General features: G+C 49.3%; 1 protein-coding gene across 1 annotated transcript in view; it reads left to right on the top strand.

The window, feature by feature from the left end:
* Nucleotides 1-481: 481 nt before the first annotated feature.
* HS6ST2 (heparan sulfate 6-O-sulfotransferase 2) overlaps nucleotides 482-14,335 on the top strand; it is a 289,976-nt gene continuing 276,122 nt past the window's right edge. Inside the window, exons 1-2 of the mRNA XM_032620657.1 lie at nucleotides 482-1,175; nucleotides 2,041-2,559. Coding sequence (XP_032476548.1) covers nucleotides 748-1,175; nucleotides 2,041-2,559 — 947 coding nt within the window. The 5' untranslated portion in view covers nucleotides 482-747. The remainder of the gene's footprint in view (nucleotides 1,176-2,040; nucleotides 2,560-14,335) is intronic.

Genomic DNA, 14,335 nt, shown 5'->3' with positions numbered 1-14,335 from the left:
ATGGGAACCGTCCCCGAGTCCTAGGGACCTTGTTCTAAATGGACATTCCTACTTTTCTTGCTAATGCTTACATTGCTGGTCCTGCATCTGAAAAGAGCCTTTTGGACACTTGGCTTGAGGATGGTCTGCACCTATTTATTAGAAAAGGTGCTGTTAGGAAATGGATGGCTTCCTGGGTTCAAACGCTGAGGCTCTGCTGTGTGACCTTGGGCACATCCCTTTCCCTCTCTGGGCCTCAGTTTCCTCATTTGTCACATCACCTTGGATTAGACGGCCCCCCTAGGATGTAGTATTTAGTCATGTACGTTCCTTTTAATACACCTTATATGAGTGAAGGCTTCCTGTAAGCACGGGGCTTGGTGCTGAGGATTGAGCAAGAGGAGGGGGAGTAAGGGCCAGGCCCTGCTGGAAAAAAGCTCAAATTCCCATTCTGACACGTGTTTTGGTCATGCTTTTCCTTCATGCTGACTTACCTTTTCAGAAAATGCCCCCGCTTCCGTTGGAGAATGGAAATTGGCAAGGAGAGAGGGAAAAGGTCCAATTTGCGCCTTTGCTATTTTAGGGGAGGTTGAAATTACAGGCCAGAGTGTACTGATGTGCTCACTGGAGTGACCTCCGTCCCCCAAGACAGTAGAAGACCCAGGTCCTCTGCTTGTTAAGTGGTTTGAGCTCTTAGGCGTGAGGCATTATTACATAAATTCAAGCTCGCTCCAGATCCTTAGTACCCTGAATTGCCTCAAGGGGGTAATGGCACTGCCTGCGTGTGCAGCCCGGGCGCTCGGGCCGCCGTTGCAACCGGAGCGAGAAGCGCCCGCCCGCACCACCTGTCCCCGCCGGCATTCCAGAGTAGAGGCCGAATTGGCAGCAAGCCGGCCCGGATCAGTCGCCGCCTCAGTCCGCGCGGGCCCTCCTAGGGGTGTGTCTCGCGGATTCAACTCCCAGCCGCTCCTGGACGAGCCCCTAAAGGCTTCTTCCTCTCTGGCGGGAGCCGCGCGCGCCCCTCTCTTCGCGCTGCTGGCCCGAGGCCGCCGCAGGCGGATGCACGACCTCAGGAGACGCTGGGACCTGGGCTCCCTCTGCCGGGCCCTGCTCACCCGGGGCCTGGCCGCCCTGGGCCACTCGCTGAAGCACGTGCTCGGCGCGATCTTCTCCAAGATTTTCGGTCCCCTGGCCAGGTACGTTTTAGGCGAAAGCGGGACTCGCGCTCCCGGGCCAGGGCGCGCGGGAGCCGTGCGGGAAGGGAAGGCAGCCTCGTGGGGAGAGAAAGGCGCAAAGTTCCGGCTGGCCCGCGGCGGCCGGGCTCCGGGGCTCCGGAGGGGCGCGGCGCGCGTTTGGCTACGCTGTGGCTCCCTCCCCGCGCTTCCGCGGGCACCCGTAGCGCAGCGTCTCCGCTAGCAAGTCGGGCTGCCGGCGGACCCCCTTCCCCCAGGGTAACTCCGAACGCCTGGCTCCGAGCTCCCTTGAGGCGTCCCCCAAGGTGGGCAACCCGTTGCGGGCAAGAGCAGGGCTTCGGGGCGCACGGGGAAGGAGCCCGAGAGTCGGGCTAGGCGAGGAGGCGGCGGCGTGCGCGCCAAGGGGACTGGGGGCAGAAGCGCCAGGGAGAGTCCGGCGGGCGAAGCAGGATGGGGATGGGAGTCACGGAGCCACCGGGAGTGGAACAAGACGCGCGGGGGCTCGGACCCGTGGTATGAGTTGAGGAGTGGGGCAACCGGGTCAGGCGGGGTCCCACGGGTACGAAACCCCGCGAAGCGGCTCCGGAGAGCTCTGGCGCTGGGAGAGGGCAGGCGGCCAGCGGGAAGGAGTCGGGGGGAGGGGGTGTGTGCGGCAGAAGCCACAGCGCTGAGCCTGCCGGGAAGGAAGGAAGCGGGGAAGGGCGCCGCCGCCGTCGCCGCCGCCGCCGCCGCCGCGGTGGAGTACTCGGTGCCGAGGGGAGGGGGAAAGGGGCGCAACGGCGGCGCCAGTGGGAGGGAGGCGGTACGGGCGCACGGAGAGCGCGGGCTGAGCTGCGGGATTGACGTAAGGAGCTTGGGTTTCCCCCAGCGTCGGGAACATGGATGAGAAATCCAACAAGCTGCTGCTGGCTTTGGTGATGCTCTTCCTATTTGCCGTGATCGTCCTCCAATACGTGTGCCCCGGCACAGAATGCCAGCTCCTCCGCCTGCAGGCGTTCAGCTCCCCGATGCCGGACCCGTACCGCTCGGAGGATGAGAGCTCCGCGAGGTTCGTGCCCCGTTACAATTTCAGCCGCGGCGACCTCCTGCGCAAGGTAGACTTCGACATCAAGGGTGATGACCTGATCGTGTTCCTGCACATCCAGAAGACTGGAGGCACCACTTTCGGCCGCCACCTGGTGCGCAACATCCAGCTGGAGCAACCGTGCGAATGCCGCGTGGGTCAGAAGAAATGCACTTGCCACCGGCCGGGTAAGCGGGAGACCTGGCTCTTCTCCAGGTTCTCCACGGGTTGGAGCTGCGGACTGCACGCCGACTGGACCGAGCTCACCAGCTGCGTGCCCGCCGTGGTGGACAGCAAGCGCGACGCCAGGCTGAGACCGTCCAGGTGAGTGCGCGCCCGCGGCGGAGCGGGGCCCTGGGGCGCGGGAGCGGACCCGGGCCGCGGCGGGCGGAGGGCCGGGAGGCGCGGCTAGCCGCTGCCGGCGACCCAGGGAACACCTCGGCGCCCCTGCGGTGGCGCCCCGGCGCGCGCGCTCGTGGCGCTGTGGCGGCTGCAGGAAGCTCGTCCGTTCCGACCTGGGACGGCTCCTCTCTCTGCCCGCGGGTTGGCCTGCTTGGCGGCTGGGAGTGCGCGCTGGGGAAGCGGCCAGGAGGCCCGGGACGAGCGCCCCCCGGCCGCCGCCGGGACAGGGTACAGCACGCAGACTCCGCACTGGAGGGCCCGAAAGAACTATGTTCTGAGTGCAGCGTCCCTGAGCCCCTCCAGCCTTTCGCTTCTTTTCTCCGCACCCAGGTTCCCAAGCCTCGTTTCGCTCTCTCTTCTTTCCCGCTCCCGCATTTCCCCTCCCCCCCGCCTTTCCCCTCGCTTCCTCTATTTGCCTTTTTCTCTTTTCTCTTTTCGCTTTCTCGTGCTTGGGATCTTGTCAGCTCCTGGCCGCTCGCTCTTTCCTTTTCCCTCCGTTTTCCTCTTTCACTTTGTTTCTCGTTCTTTCTTTAACCCTTTTTGTTCTTTCTCTTTTTTCCTGACTTTTGTCGCTTCCCTCCTCCTTTCTCTCCACTGGCTCTGCTCTCCCTGGGCGAATGAATGTCCCTCTGCGGCTGTTTGCGGACACCCAGAGAGAGCTCGTGGTACCCAGCTTGCGCCCCGCACTACTGGCTGCACGCCGGGCATCAGCGGCGCTTTGCGAGTGCGAGGGGCACCCCGCGGGTCGAAGGGCAGGTGGAACGCTGCCCCGGATCCCATGTGGGGCTCAGTCTTGAGAAACCTCTCCTGATTTACAAACTCTGAGCCCCGGAGCAGGGCGCCGCCAGCCAACTTTATGAACCCAGGGCTGAATCGGAAAGAGCTGTTTTATGAAAAGCCACTTGCTTTTGAAGCTAGGGCATTTTCCTCCAGCCAGCTGCAATGCCCAGTTGCTGGAGGTCATGGATGCCATAAAGGGGGGAGTAGGAAGGACTCTTTGGGGTGCAGTTGCCCCAGTCAGGGCTCCCATTCTGCGACTCTCCCTAAAACAGACGTGGGCTGCGGCAGGCAGTCCGGGGAATGGACAAGGTGAGTCTCGTTGACATGGCCATGCTCTCTGTCTCCCCAGCGAGGTGACCACAAGGGTCCTGGAGGCTGCTGTTGCTACAGAGGCTGCTTCCCTGGGCAGGCTCCCCACTCCCTCCTCTGCCTCCCCAACCCCTCATGGTGAGGGCTACGGCCGTATTTTGTTGATGCCTCTTGGAATGCAAGAGCCAGGCACTTTCTTCTGTCCAGCCCCAGGCGAATGGAGCGCTCCGACTTCCTGGTCACCATTGAGATTTAGAGGAAACCTCACCCCCTACTCACTTTCCCTTCCCTCAGTTTACAGTGTCCTTTTCGAATGCTGGAATTCTGGGAGAATCTGTTGAACTTTCATTTCCCTTCCAGCGCTAACCGTTTTTTTTTTTCCCCCCCGACCTAAGAGAACCTTGACCCTAGGAAGGTTGCTGCCTCAATCTGTTGTGAGAATTGTGTAAGCCATTGTCACCACAAGACTCTGGTGTTTAAGACGTTCCTAAACAGTTTGGCAATATTGAAAATAATCCCTCTTGCTGATAGAGCCTGTAGGTTTTGTGAGGGGTGGTGATGTAAAAAGCTCTTGAGGGCAAAAATTGAATTCCACAGCCATGGCTGTGGCACAGGAATAATAATGAAGTCTTGGCCACTATGGACTCGCTGGCCCTGTTTGGAATTCCTCAGGGCACATGTGCCTTTTAGAATCCTTTTGGACATGTAGGTCAGGGTGTGACAGGATCTGTAGACACATATTATTATGGTGGTCTTGATTGTGTATCTGGTCTTCTGGCAGATTACTTCAGAAATTTACCATAAGATAACCAGGCCCCCTCAAGGGGAGGGTTCAGCCTCTTGGACGGCCCCCAATGGAAGCAAAATTATTTGAAATGAAATAAGATTTTCTTGATCATCAAAAGGGTGATACCACAGTGCCATCTAGTCTAGTAAAAGAAGAACCACTTTAAAAAAAATTATTTATTTTATTTATTTATTGTTGGCTGTGTTGGGTCTTCGTTGCTGTGTGCGGGCTTTCTCTAGTTGCGGCGAGCGGGGGCTACTCTTCGTTGCGGTGCATGGGCTTCTCATTGCGGTGGCTTCTCATTGTGGAGCACGGGCTCTAGGCGCACAGGCTCAGTAGTTGTGGCACGTGGACTCAGTAGTTGTGGCACATGGGCTCAGTAGTTGTGGCTCGCGGGCTTTAGAGCACAGGCTAAGTAGCTGTGGTGCACGGGCTTAGTTGCTCCGCGGCATGTGGGATCTTCCCGGACCAGGGTTCGAACCTGTGTCCCCTGCATTGGCAGGCGGATTCTTAATCACTGTGCCACCAGGGAAGCCCAGAAGAAAACCCACTTTTTAAAGAGTCAGAATTACTGGATCTTACGGTATTCACCAAAATGAAATAAAATTTGCCAGAGAGGGGCTTCCCTGGTGGCGCAGTGGTTGAGAGTCCGCCTGCCGATGCAGGGGACACGGGTTCATGCCCCGGTCCGGGAAGATCCCACATGCCGTGGAGCGGCTGTGCCCGTGAGCCATGGCCGCTGAGCCTGCACGTCTGGAGCCTGTGCTCTGCAACGGGAGAGGCCACAGCAGTGAGAGGCCCGCGTACCGAAAAAAAAAAATTTGCTAGAGAAACACATGGTTATCCCAAGGGCATTTCTTTTATTTCCTTAATTCCTACCCACCTCCAGAAATCTTCATCCTGAAGAGTAGTCATAGCCGGAGGGTTCCAGAATTTCCCAGGATGTTGACAAATCCCTGCTTACAGGACCAGTTCTGTGAATTCTGATAATCTGTGTGAGAGAAGGTATGCACAAGTGTGTGACAGTGAGAGAGAGAGAGAGTGTGTGTGTGTGTGTGTGTGTTAAAAATTTAGACAGAGGCAGTTGTGCTGGTGGTGATGCGTGAGGCCGAGGAGATGCAAAAGTCAGCCACGAGGAGTTCCTGTGTGGAGCAGGCTTCCATGCCAGCTGCTGGTGGTTCTATGCGCCACTGGGCTGAGCAGAACAGCAGCTCAGACTGTTTGGCCTGGGAGTTCTGACACCCGGGCCTTCGTTCCAGGCCAGCCATGAACCAGCTGTATGACCTTGGACCAGAGTCTGTCCCAGCCTTGTCTTGTGGAGAGTGCATTCCAGTTTCTGATGAGCTTTTCCATCCCTTGTCTCTGGTATGTCTCTGTAAACTTGCACTATGTGTAGGAGTAAGGCAGAGTGGGCAAAAGTCTCCCCATTTGTCCCATGAGACAGAAGCCCAAGGGGGTTGAAGGACTTTCTCAAGGCCATTGGGCTCTTTAGTGACACAGCAGGGACCTTACTCCAGCTGTGGCTGCTTCCACAGCCCTTGCTCTGTTGACTGTGACTCCATGAACAAGGTTTTTAAAATTTTATTTATTTATTTTGTGAAAGCACAGTGAGGTATTTCATGTGAGTCATTACCACAAAATGAACACTCGGTGCATGTTAACTGGTATTGTTATCAACTACATCATCACCGTTTCCAGGCATTTTTACACATGTGTTTGAACAAGTGATGGGACCAGGGTTGCCGCAGCCATTGGGAGAAAAACACATTTCTACCTCCCTGAGGTTTTGTGCTCACCAGGAGAAGGTCTCGTGGCTGGGTGGCAAAGGGGCCTCTCATTGCCTAGTCAGAAATCACTGCAAAGCTGAGAAGGATGGGAGGACGCTGGGGACCTGGTGACTAAGCGTCAGGAAGAGGCCTCAGCGGCAAGGGCCACCTTTTGACTCACAGCCATCCATCCACATTGGTGGGGGGCACACGAGAGGCCACTGTGGCTGCAAGCCAAGACCTGAATTCTGCTCCCACTGCTACATTCGAGATGCTTCCCTGCCTCAGCGGATGGTGAAGTGCTCGAGTGATATGTAACGGCTGAGTGGAAACGGCTGCCATCATGTTGCCTGGAGAGGACAGAGAGAGAGTGCTTGGCTGGCAAAAGGCACAAATTGTTTATTAAGAATCATATTTCTTTCCAAAAAACCTAGCAATTGAATTTCATGCATCTATTGTTTAGGGGCCAGAGAAAGGTCCTGCTCAATCTAGAATTACCAAGACTGTTTTTCAAAATGTATCAAAACATGGTTGCTGACCAGCTCTTCAAACTCCCGAATTCTGCAGGCTTTTCTCAGGCCAAATTCCCTGCGTTTATAGCCAGCTCTAGTGCATCACTGGGTCTGTGGGAGGAACTCAGAATTGGGCACCAAGAAACTGCACCAGCCTCATTCTTCTTCCCCAAGCACTGTGCTGGCTGGCACACTCGGGTGGTGGCTGGCGGCAGGGGAAGGTCAGGTTCCATGGCTACCCAAGTCAAAGAATCTGATCGTCATATTCATGTTGCATCTTAGACGTTTAGTATCTCTACATTTTGCAGCAGTCTTACAGAAGAGTAATTAATCGTCACCTAGAAACCACTAGGCTATCACTGACAGGAAAGGATTACAAGGCATTTACATGGAGCATAGCCTTTTCTCTTTCTTTCTTTTGTCTTCTTTGTGGTCACTCTTTTTTAATACCTGTGGTAAAGGCTTCCTTTTCTTTCCCTTTCTTGTTTAAAGGTGGCTCTTTTCTTTTCTTTTTTTTTTGGCCGTGTGCGGCTTGTGGGATCTTATTTCCCTGACCAGGGATCGAACCCGGACCCCAGCAGTGAAAGCGCCAAGTCCTAACCGCTGGACCGCCAGGGAATCCCCAAGGTGGCTCCATTTTGATAGAGCCGTGTCTTAGCAAGAGGTCCATAGTGCACAAGCCTGCTCATGGCTCACATGCCCACACTCCACTCCTTCCCTCCTGCAGTGAAGCAGGACAACATGACAGGCTTTGGTACAGGGCAAGGCAGCGAGTGAATGGACTGATCCAGGCAGCGATGCCGTCCTTCTGGTCCCTCAGGCTGTAGGCCACTGGATTCTCATAGGGGTAGCTTCACTTAGCTGGGGCTGCTAAGAGGATACTAAGAGCTGTTATTACTCCCCTACCACGTATTTCTCAGGAGAAGGTGAGAAATTCACCATGATAACATCTGTAGAACTTCAGCCGTAGTAGTTAGCATCTTTGCCCAGATGGCAAACATGTTGCTGGCAACCCAACAAAGCTCGAAGTTCTCAAGGTGGTATAAAAAGCTACTCAGAATTAGATATTCTTAATAGTAATTTTAGATTAGTGCTGTTACGTGGCAATAAGAATGTTAGAGCTTGTCTTTTCTAGATATCTGTCATCAACTTAAGCAGCATGAAATGACACTAAAGAATAGTCACCTCTTCCCTCTGTCATTCGTGAAACAAAATTCTGCAAAACTGCCCATTATATTCCAGGGAAGACGTGTCATCTTCGCTCTCACAGAGCTTACAGTAGAACAGAATAATTTGGTGTTTTAGATATTTAATAAAGAAGACGGATTTTGTTTGAAAATGATTTGAATATCAATAATGTCTTTAAGATGTCATATCTTTACCAGAATATGTTTTAAAAATAGGGCCTTCCCTGGTGGCGCAGTGGTTGAGAGTCCGCCTGCCGATGCAGGGGACACGGGTTCGTGCCCCGGTCCGGGAGGATCCCACATGCCGCGGAGCGGCTGGGCCCGTGAGCCGTGGCCGCTGAGCCTGCGCGTCCGGAGCCTGTGCTCCGCAACGGGAGAGGCCACGACAGTGAGAGGCCCGCATACCGCAAAAAAAAAAAAAAAAAAAAAAAAAAATAGAGAAAAGTCCATCTGTTTATATAACAGTTTAGGTCTAATCAGCAAACTTTGTGGAGTAAGTATTATGACCTCTGCCCAGTGCTAGCAGTTGGGGAAGATTAGAGCCTAGACAAATCCAAAAAAGCCAAGGTCACCATCTTTAGCCTCAAGTTCATTAAGATTAGACAGTAAAATGCAGAACTATGTCATGTATAGGTGGGGGTGGGGGAGTGGAGAGGAACATGTGACTTGGGGCAGGTCCATCCCCCTCTGTAAAATGGGAGATTTAAAGGAGATGCCTTCTAAGGCCCTTTCCTCTCTACAGTATGAGGAGCAGGCCAAAAAAAGGAGACATCTGTTTGGAAAGGCTTCTAGGAATAGGTGTGTTGTATTTAGAAGAAAGGAGGGGCTTCCCTGGTGGCGCAGTGGTTGGGAGTCCGCCTGCCGATGCAGGGGACGCGGGTTCGTGCCCTGGTCCGGGGGGATCCCACATGCCGCGGAGCGGCTGGGCCCGTGACCCATGGCCGCTGGGCCTGCGCGTCCGGAGCCTGTGCTCCGTGGCGGGAGAGGCCGCAGCAGTGAGAGGCCCGCGTACCACACACACACACACAAAAAAAAAAAAATCATAGAAGAAAGGAGGCATTGTGAGTGGGTGTGGCATCCTCATGGCATTGTGAGGTCAAGTCACCTCACCTAGCCAGGGCTGGCCAGACCTGAGAAGGTTCATGCCTGGGGGAGGGTTAGGGAGCCTCATTGTAGAGATCCTGGAATGGCAACAAGGATGTTGAACCCCAGTGAGTATGAGAAGCTCTTGCATGGCAGGGATGTAAAAAACATAAAAGTAAATGAAGGCTGTAGTTCAGTTAAAGGTACCACCCTGATTTCCAGTCTGGAGTTGAGGTGGTACCATTGACAAAATGGAGAGGTTGAGAAGGCGATCTGCTGGGGGCTGCGAGGATACCAAGAACTGTGACCGGTCTAAGTTGCCTAGGCTTCTAGTGGCCAAGGCTTGTAAGGAAGTGAGAATGGGGGCTCTGGACAGGTTAGGACTTCGTTGTATATGTAGGAGTCTCTGAATCCAGTTAGTCTGAATTCACAATTGGCATTATTATTTAAATGATAGCTGCAATTCACATGTGGGACTCTCAGCCAGGTAAAAGGCTGTTTGAAGAGAGGAAAAGATCGACAGTTATGATTACATAAAAATGAGAAGTGTTCATCTGTCCAAAAATAGCCAAAATGAAAAGGCATGTGGCAAACTGATGAAAATATGCACAACAAATAAAACAGACAAAAGGCTGACATCGTTCCTGGATAAAGAACTTGTACAAATTGATTAGAAAAACAAAGGATATGACCAGACAATTTGCAACATGGGAACCACAACTAGTTTACAGACATAGAAAAGCTCTTTAGCCTCACTGGTACTAAAGAAATGCAAATTCAAATAATTATATATAGGAAAACCTTTTTGCCTGTCTAATTAACCTGGATTAAAACAAAAAAACAAAACTCGGTATACATCACCACCACCACCAAACAAAAAAAGATAGTAGCGGGGCTTCCCTGGTGGTGCAGTGGTTAAGAATCCGCCTGCCAATGCAGGGGACACGGGTTCGAGCCCTGGGCCGGGAAGATCCCACATTGCCACGGAGCAGCTAAGCCCGTGCACCACAGCTACTGAGCCTGTGCTCTAGAGCCCGTGAGCCACAACTGCTGAAAGCCCAAGCGCCTAGAGCCCGAGCTCTGCAACAAGAGAAGCCACCGCAATGAGAAGCCCATGCACTGCAATGAAGAGTAGCCCCTGCTCGCCACAACCAGAGAAAGCCCGTGTGCAGCAACAAAGACCCAGTGCAGCCAAAAATAAAATAAAATAAAATAAATTTAAAAAAATAAATGAAGTAGTGGCTGTTATAATAATCATTATTATTAAAAAAAAAAAAGATAGTAGCCAGTGCTGACAAGGGTGTGGTACATACCATCATTCTCATATGTTGTTGGTGGGACTATGTTGGAATAATTCTTCCCGAAATAAAACAGATAATATCAGCAGAGAACATTGAAAATACTTACTTCTTTGACCCATGATTTGTTTGCTGGGATTTTACTGAAAAACAATTCTGTACATGTTTTTCTATGACTCACTCATTTATTTATTTATTTACAGATATTTATTGAATATCTCTTATCACGGTGCTTCCAGGAACCAGGAAGCAGGTAGATGTGGTCCCTGGCTTCATAGAGTGGGAAAGGTCGACGTCAAACAAATAATTCATTACTTAAAATTGTGAGAAGCGCCATGGGGGAAAAGCATAGGGTGATATGAGAATGGTATCTTAGGAGACTACCATTATTTGTTAAGTTATTTGGAACTATTCATGAGTGCAACAAATCGGAAAAATCTGCATCCACATATAGGAGAATGGTTCAAGAAATCTCAGTACATCCACTTGAGGGATTATTTCAAAACCATTTAAATGTCCTTTTTATAGAAAATTGGTAGTGATTTAATGGTAAGGGAAAAAGAGATAGACAGTTATGGGCCCAGTATGACTACAATTATGTGAGAGAGGGGTTGAGGAGGGAGAGAGGCAAATCATCTTTCCATCCCTCTCAAATCTAAGCATAAAAGGCAAAGAATGGAAGAAAAATACCGAGATATCAATAGATCAATTAGTGACTTATTTTCTTTTCCTGTTTCTCTGAAGGATTTGAATTTCCTATATGAGTATGCGTTACTTTCATAGTAAAAGTAAATATTAACAGTTTTAAAAATGATGCTTTATAATGGCTGTGATAAATTACACAGTCTGCTTCTTGGTTTCTAAAACTGTGGCTGGTTATTTCATTAGCCTCTTGATATTCTGGGAGTCCTTAATGAGGAAAGCAGCCTCAGCTAAATAAACTCACAGACTGAAAGGCAGAGGTGATAAGTCAGGCATGAGCTGTTGATTTTTCTGATGATTGGCTGTTATCATATTCCAAGGAATCCATGAAACTCTTATACCAGTACAGTACAGAGATATTTGAGAGGATTTCTATTGCTTGTGCTCTGTTTAAAAATTAAATGAAACTGGAAATTAATAATGGCACACAGTTGGAAATAAAAGGCTTACTCTGCTCAGCCAGAGCCACCCAAGATAGCCTGGATTTTGAATCTTCGTGAGCCTCTTTTCAAATGAACTGACACCAGAGCTAATGGTCTGGCTGGAAGAGCAAAGTCTTGGGGTTGGAGAAGGACTGTAGTTCTAAACGTCCACAACCGAGAGCTTAGATCAGTTAGTGCATAGGTTGCCCTCATCCAGGAGAGAAGGGGAGTGTATTCTGCTGGAGCAGCCTCCCCCCAGAGCAGTTTCACTTCATAATAATATTGCCCCTGGTTAACTGTAAATTGACTAGAACACTTCATTCCTCAACTGCTCTGGGTATCTGAGGGGCCACTAAATACAGTAAGGTTCAGAATCTTATTGTTGAGACTCCATGGAGACTACATTCTAGGTACAAGTTACTTTGACAGCGTAAAGAATGTGCTTCACACTTGGAAATCTAATACCAACATTCTGCGCCAAATAAGATGAGATATTTATTTATTTTTCCCCCCATATATTTTAAATTTTTATTTATTTATTTATTTGACTGCACCAGGTCTTAGTTGCGGCATGCATGCGGGATCTAGTTCCCTGGTCAGGGATTGAACCTGAGCCCCCTGCATTGGGAGCGCAGAGTCTTAGCCACTGGACCACCGGAGAAGTCCCAAGATGAGATATTTAGTCACTGAGTTTAGAGAAAATAAGGATATGCATGGGAATGTTCCTTCTTCCATTAAATTGTAATGAAGAATCCAATTAATGGTATATGTCTTCTAATACAAAGTCATTGTAAGCTTAGAGAAATATTTGTCTAAACTTTAGTAAAATATTTATTGGCAGAAGAGCTTTCCTAGCTTTGCTAGGTATTGGACTTCGCAGATTATTCAGTTGGTCTTATTGCGTCCCATTTGTTATTTCTGCTATTTTGCCTCTAAGAACAGTGTTGAAGACTTTGACACATTTCAGAGCATTACACTAAATAAATCTGTCTTGCACATTCCACTGTGCTTTTTCTGGAATATTATAAATATTCAAATATAGTCACACATGCAAATTCAAAATAAAATTCAATACATGCAAATTCGGCATAAATTCCATATTTATAACTTAGCGATAGTTTTGAACTTGTTATCCTATGATATAAATGTATCAGATATGAGCTCATGGGAATTACCAATAAATATATTTTTCTGATTAAACTGTGGGTTCTTTTTTAGTCACAATTTAAACTTCAATTCTGGGATATATTATAAGAGAATAATTTGCACTTCATTTACTCTGAATTGTCAAGAATCATGTTCTTTCCCGATGTAAATGTCTGCAAAAAGGACTTCTTATTCACTGTGCTTGCTTTTTGAATTTTACCAGCAGGGATGCCCTGTGAGCCTTAGAGAATTGGTATTTTTCTTGTGAAGAGTATAGTTCTTTTTTTAATAAATTTATTTATTTATGAATGTGTTTTTGGCTGTGTTGGGTCTTCATTGCTGCGCATGGGCTTTCTCTAGTTGCAGCGAGTGGGGGCTACTCTTCATTGCAGTGCGCGGGCTTCTCATTGCTGTGGCTTCTCTTGCTGCGGAGCATAGGCTCTAGGTGTGTGGGCTTCAGTAGTTGTGGCACGCGGGCTCAGTAGTTGTGTCTCGCGGGCTTTAGAGCACAGGCTAAGTAGCTGTGGTGCACGGGCTTAGTTGCTCTGCGGCATGTGGGATCTTCCCAGACCAAGGCTTGAACCTGTGTCCCCTGCATCGGCAGGCAGATACTTAACCACTGCGCCACCAGGGAAGTCCCAGTGAAGAGTATAGTTCTAATGAATCACTTCCATGCACTTTTCTGAAGGAATACAGAGCAATTGAAACGTGTGCAATGCATTGGTTTACATCAAATGGATTAGGCTTGTGTGTGCTATTCCTTGCATTAATTGACTTTTTCCCACTGTATAGTATCAGCTCAGATTCATTCATGGAGATCATTGGACTTTTGCTAACTTCCTACAGGAGAGTGAATGCAAGCAAAGAGTGTTTGGAAATTGACTAGAGTGACCAGGTTACAGCCAGGAAACATGGAGGTACTTTTAAAAGGCCCTTTGATCTTGGCAACCAGCTCCTCAGTTATTACAATAAATAGAAGTTGCCTAAACTCACCAGTTGAAAGACATAGATTATCACAACCGATGAAAATACAAAATCTAGCTATATGCTGTGTATGAGAGACAAAGCTAAAACATTAGGACACGGATAGGATTGGAATAGATATACTATGCAAATACTAACCAGAAGAAAGCTGATGTAGCTAAATTAACTAAGGCAAAGCCGTTTTGGGGGATAAACAGGATCACTGAATAATGATAAAATGTTCAATTCTTCAGATAACAATTCTAAGCCTGTATGCACTTAATACCATAGTTTTGAAATATATAAAGCAAAAATTGACAGAGCTATAAGGAGAAATTGTAAAATCTACCAACTGATTTCAGAAATTGATAGATGAAATGAACAAAAAATGAGTGAGGGTACAGAGGATTTGAGCAACATGGTTAACAAACTCAATATAGGAGGCCAGCATCCATTTAGAAGAATACACATTCTTCTCAAGCACATATGGAACATTTTTGAAAATAGACCATATACTAAGCCGTAAAGTTGGTCTGGAAAAACTTCAGTGAGAAAATATAGACCATTCTGACTATGCAGTGCTTAAGAAAGAACAAGGGATCAGGCCATATCTGAGTGTACAAGAAGGATCATTAGTAGTCTGATATATTTGGAGTATTGTGAATCCTTCACCGACCACATCAAGCTTGTTAATTCACACGCAAGAGTGAAGAACTCCATGTTAGTATCTATATAACGTACAT

Source organism: Phocoena sinus, chromosome X, assembly GCF_008692025.1.
Source record: "Phocoena sinus isolate mPhoSin1 chromosome X, mPhoSin1.pri, whole genome shotgun sequence".
NCBI lineage: Eukaryota > Metazoa > Chordata > Mammalia > Artiodactyla > Phocoenidae > Phocoena > Phocoena sinus.
Note: the sequence above shows the minus strand (reverse complement) of the source record. Positions and strands in the feature narration are given on the sequence as shown.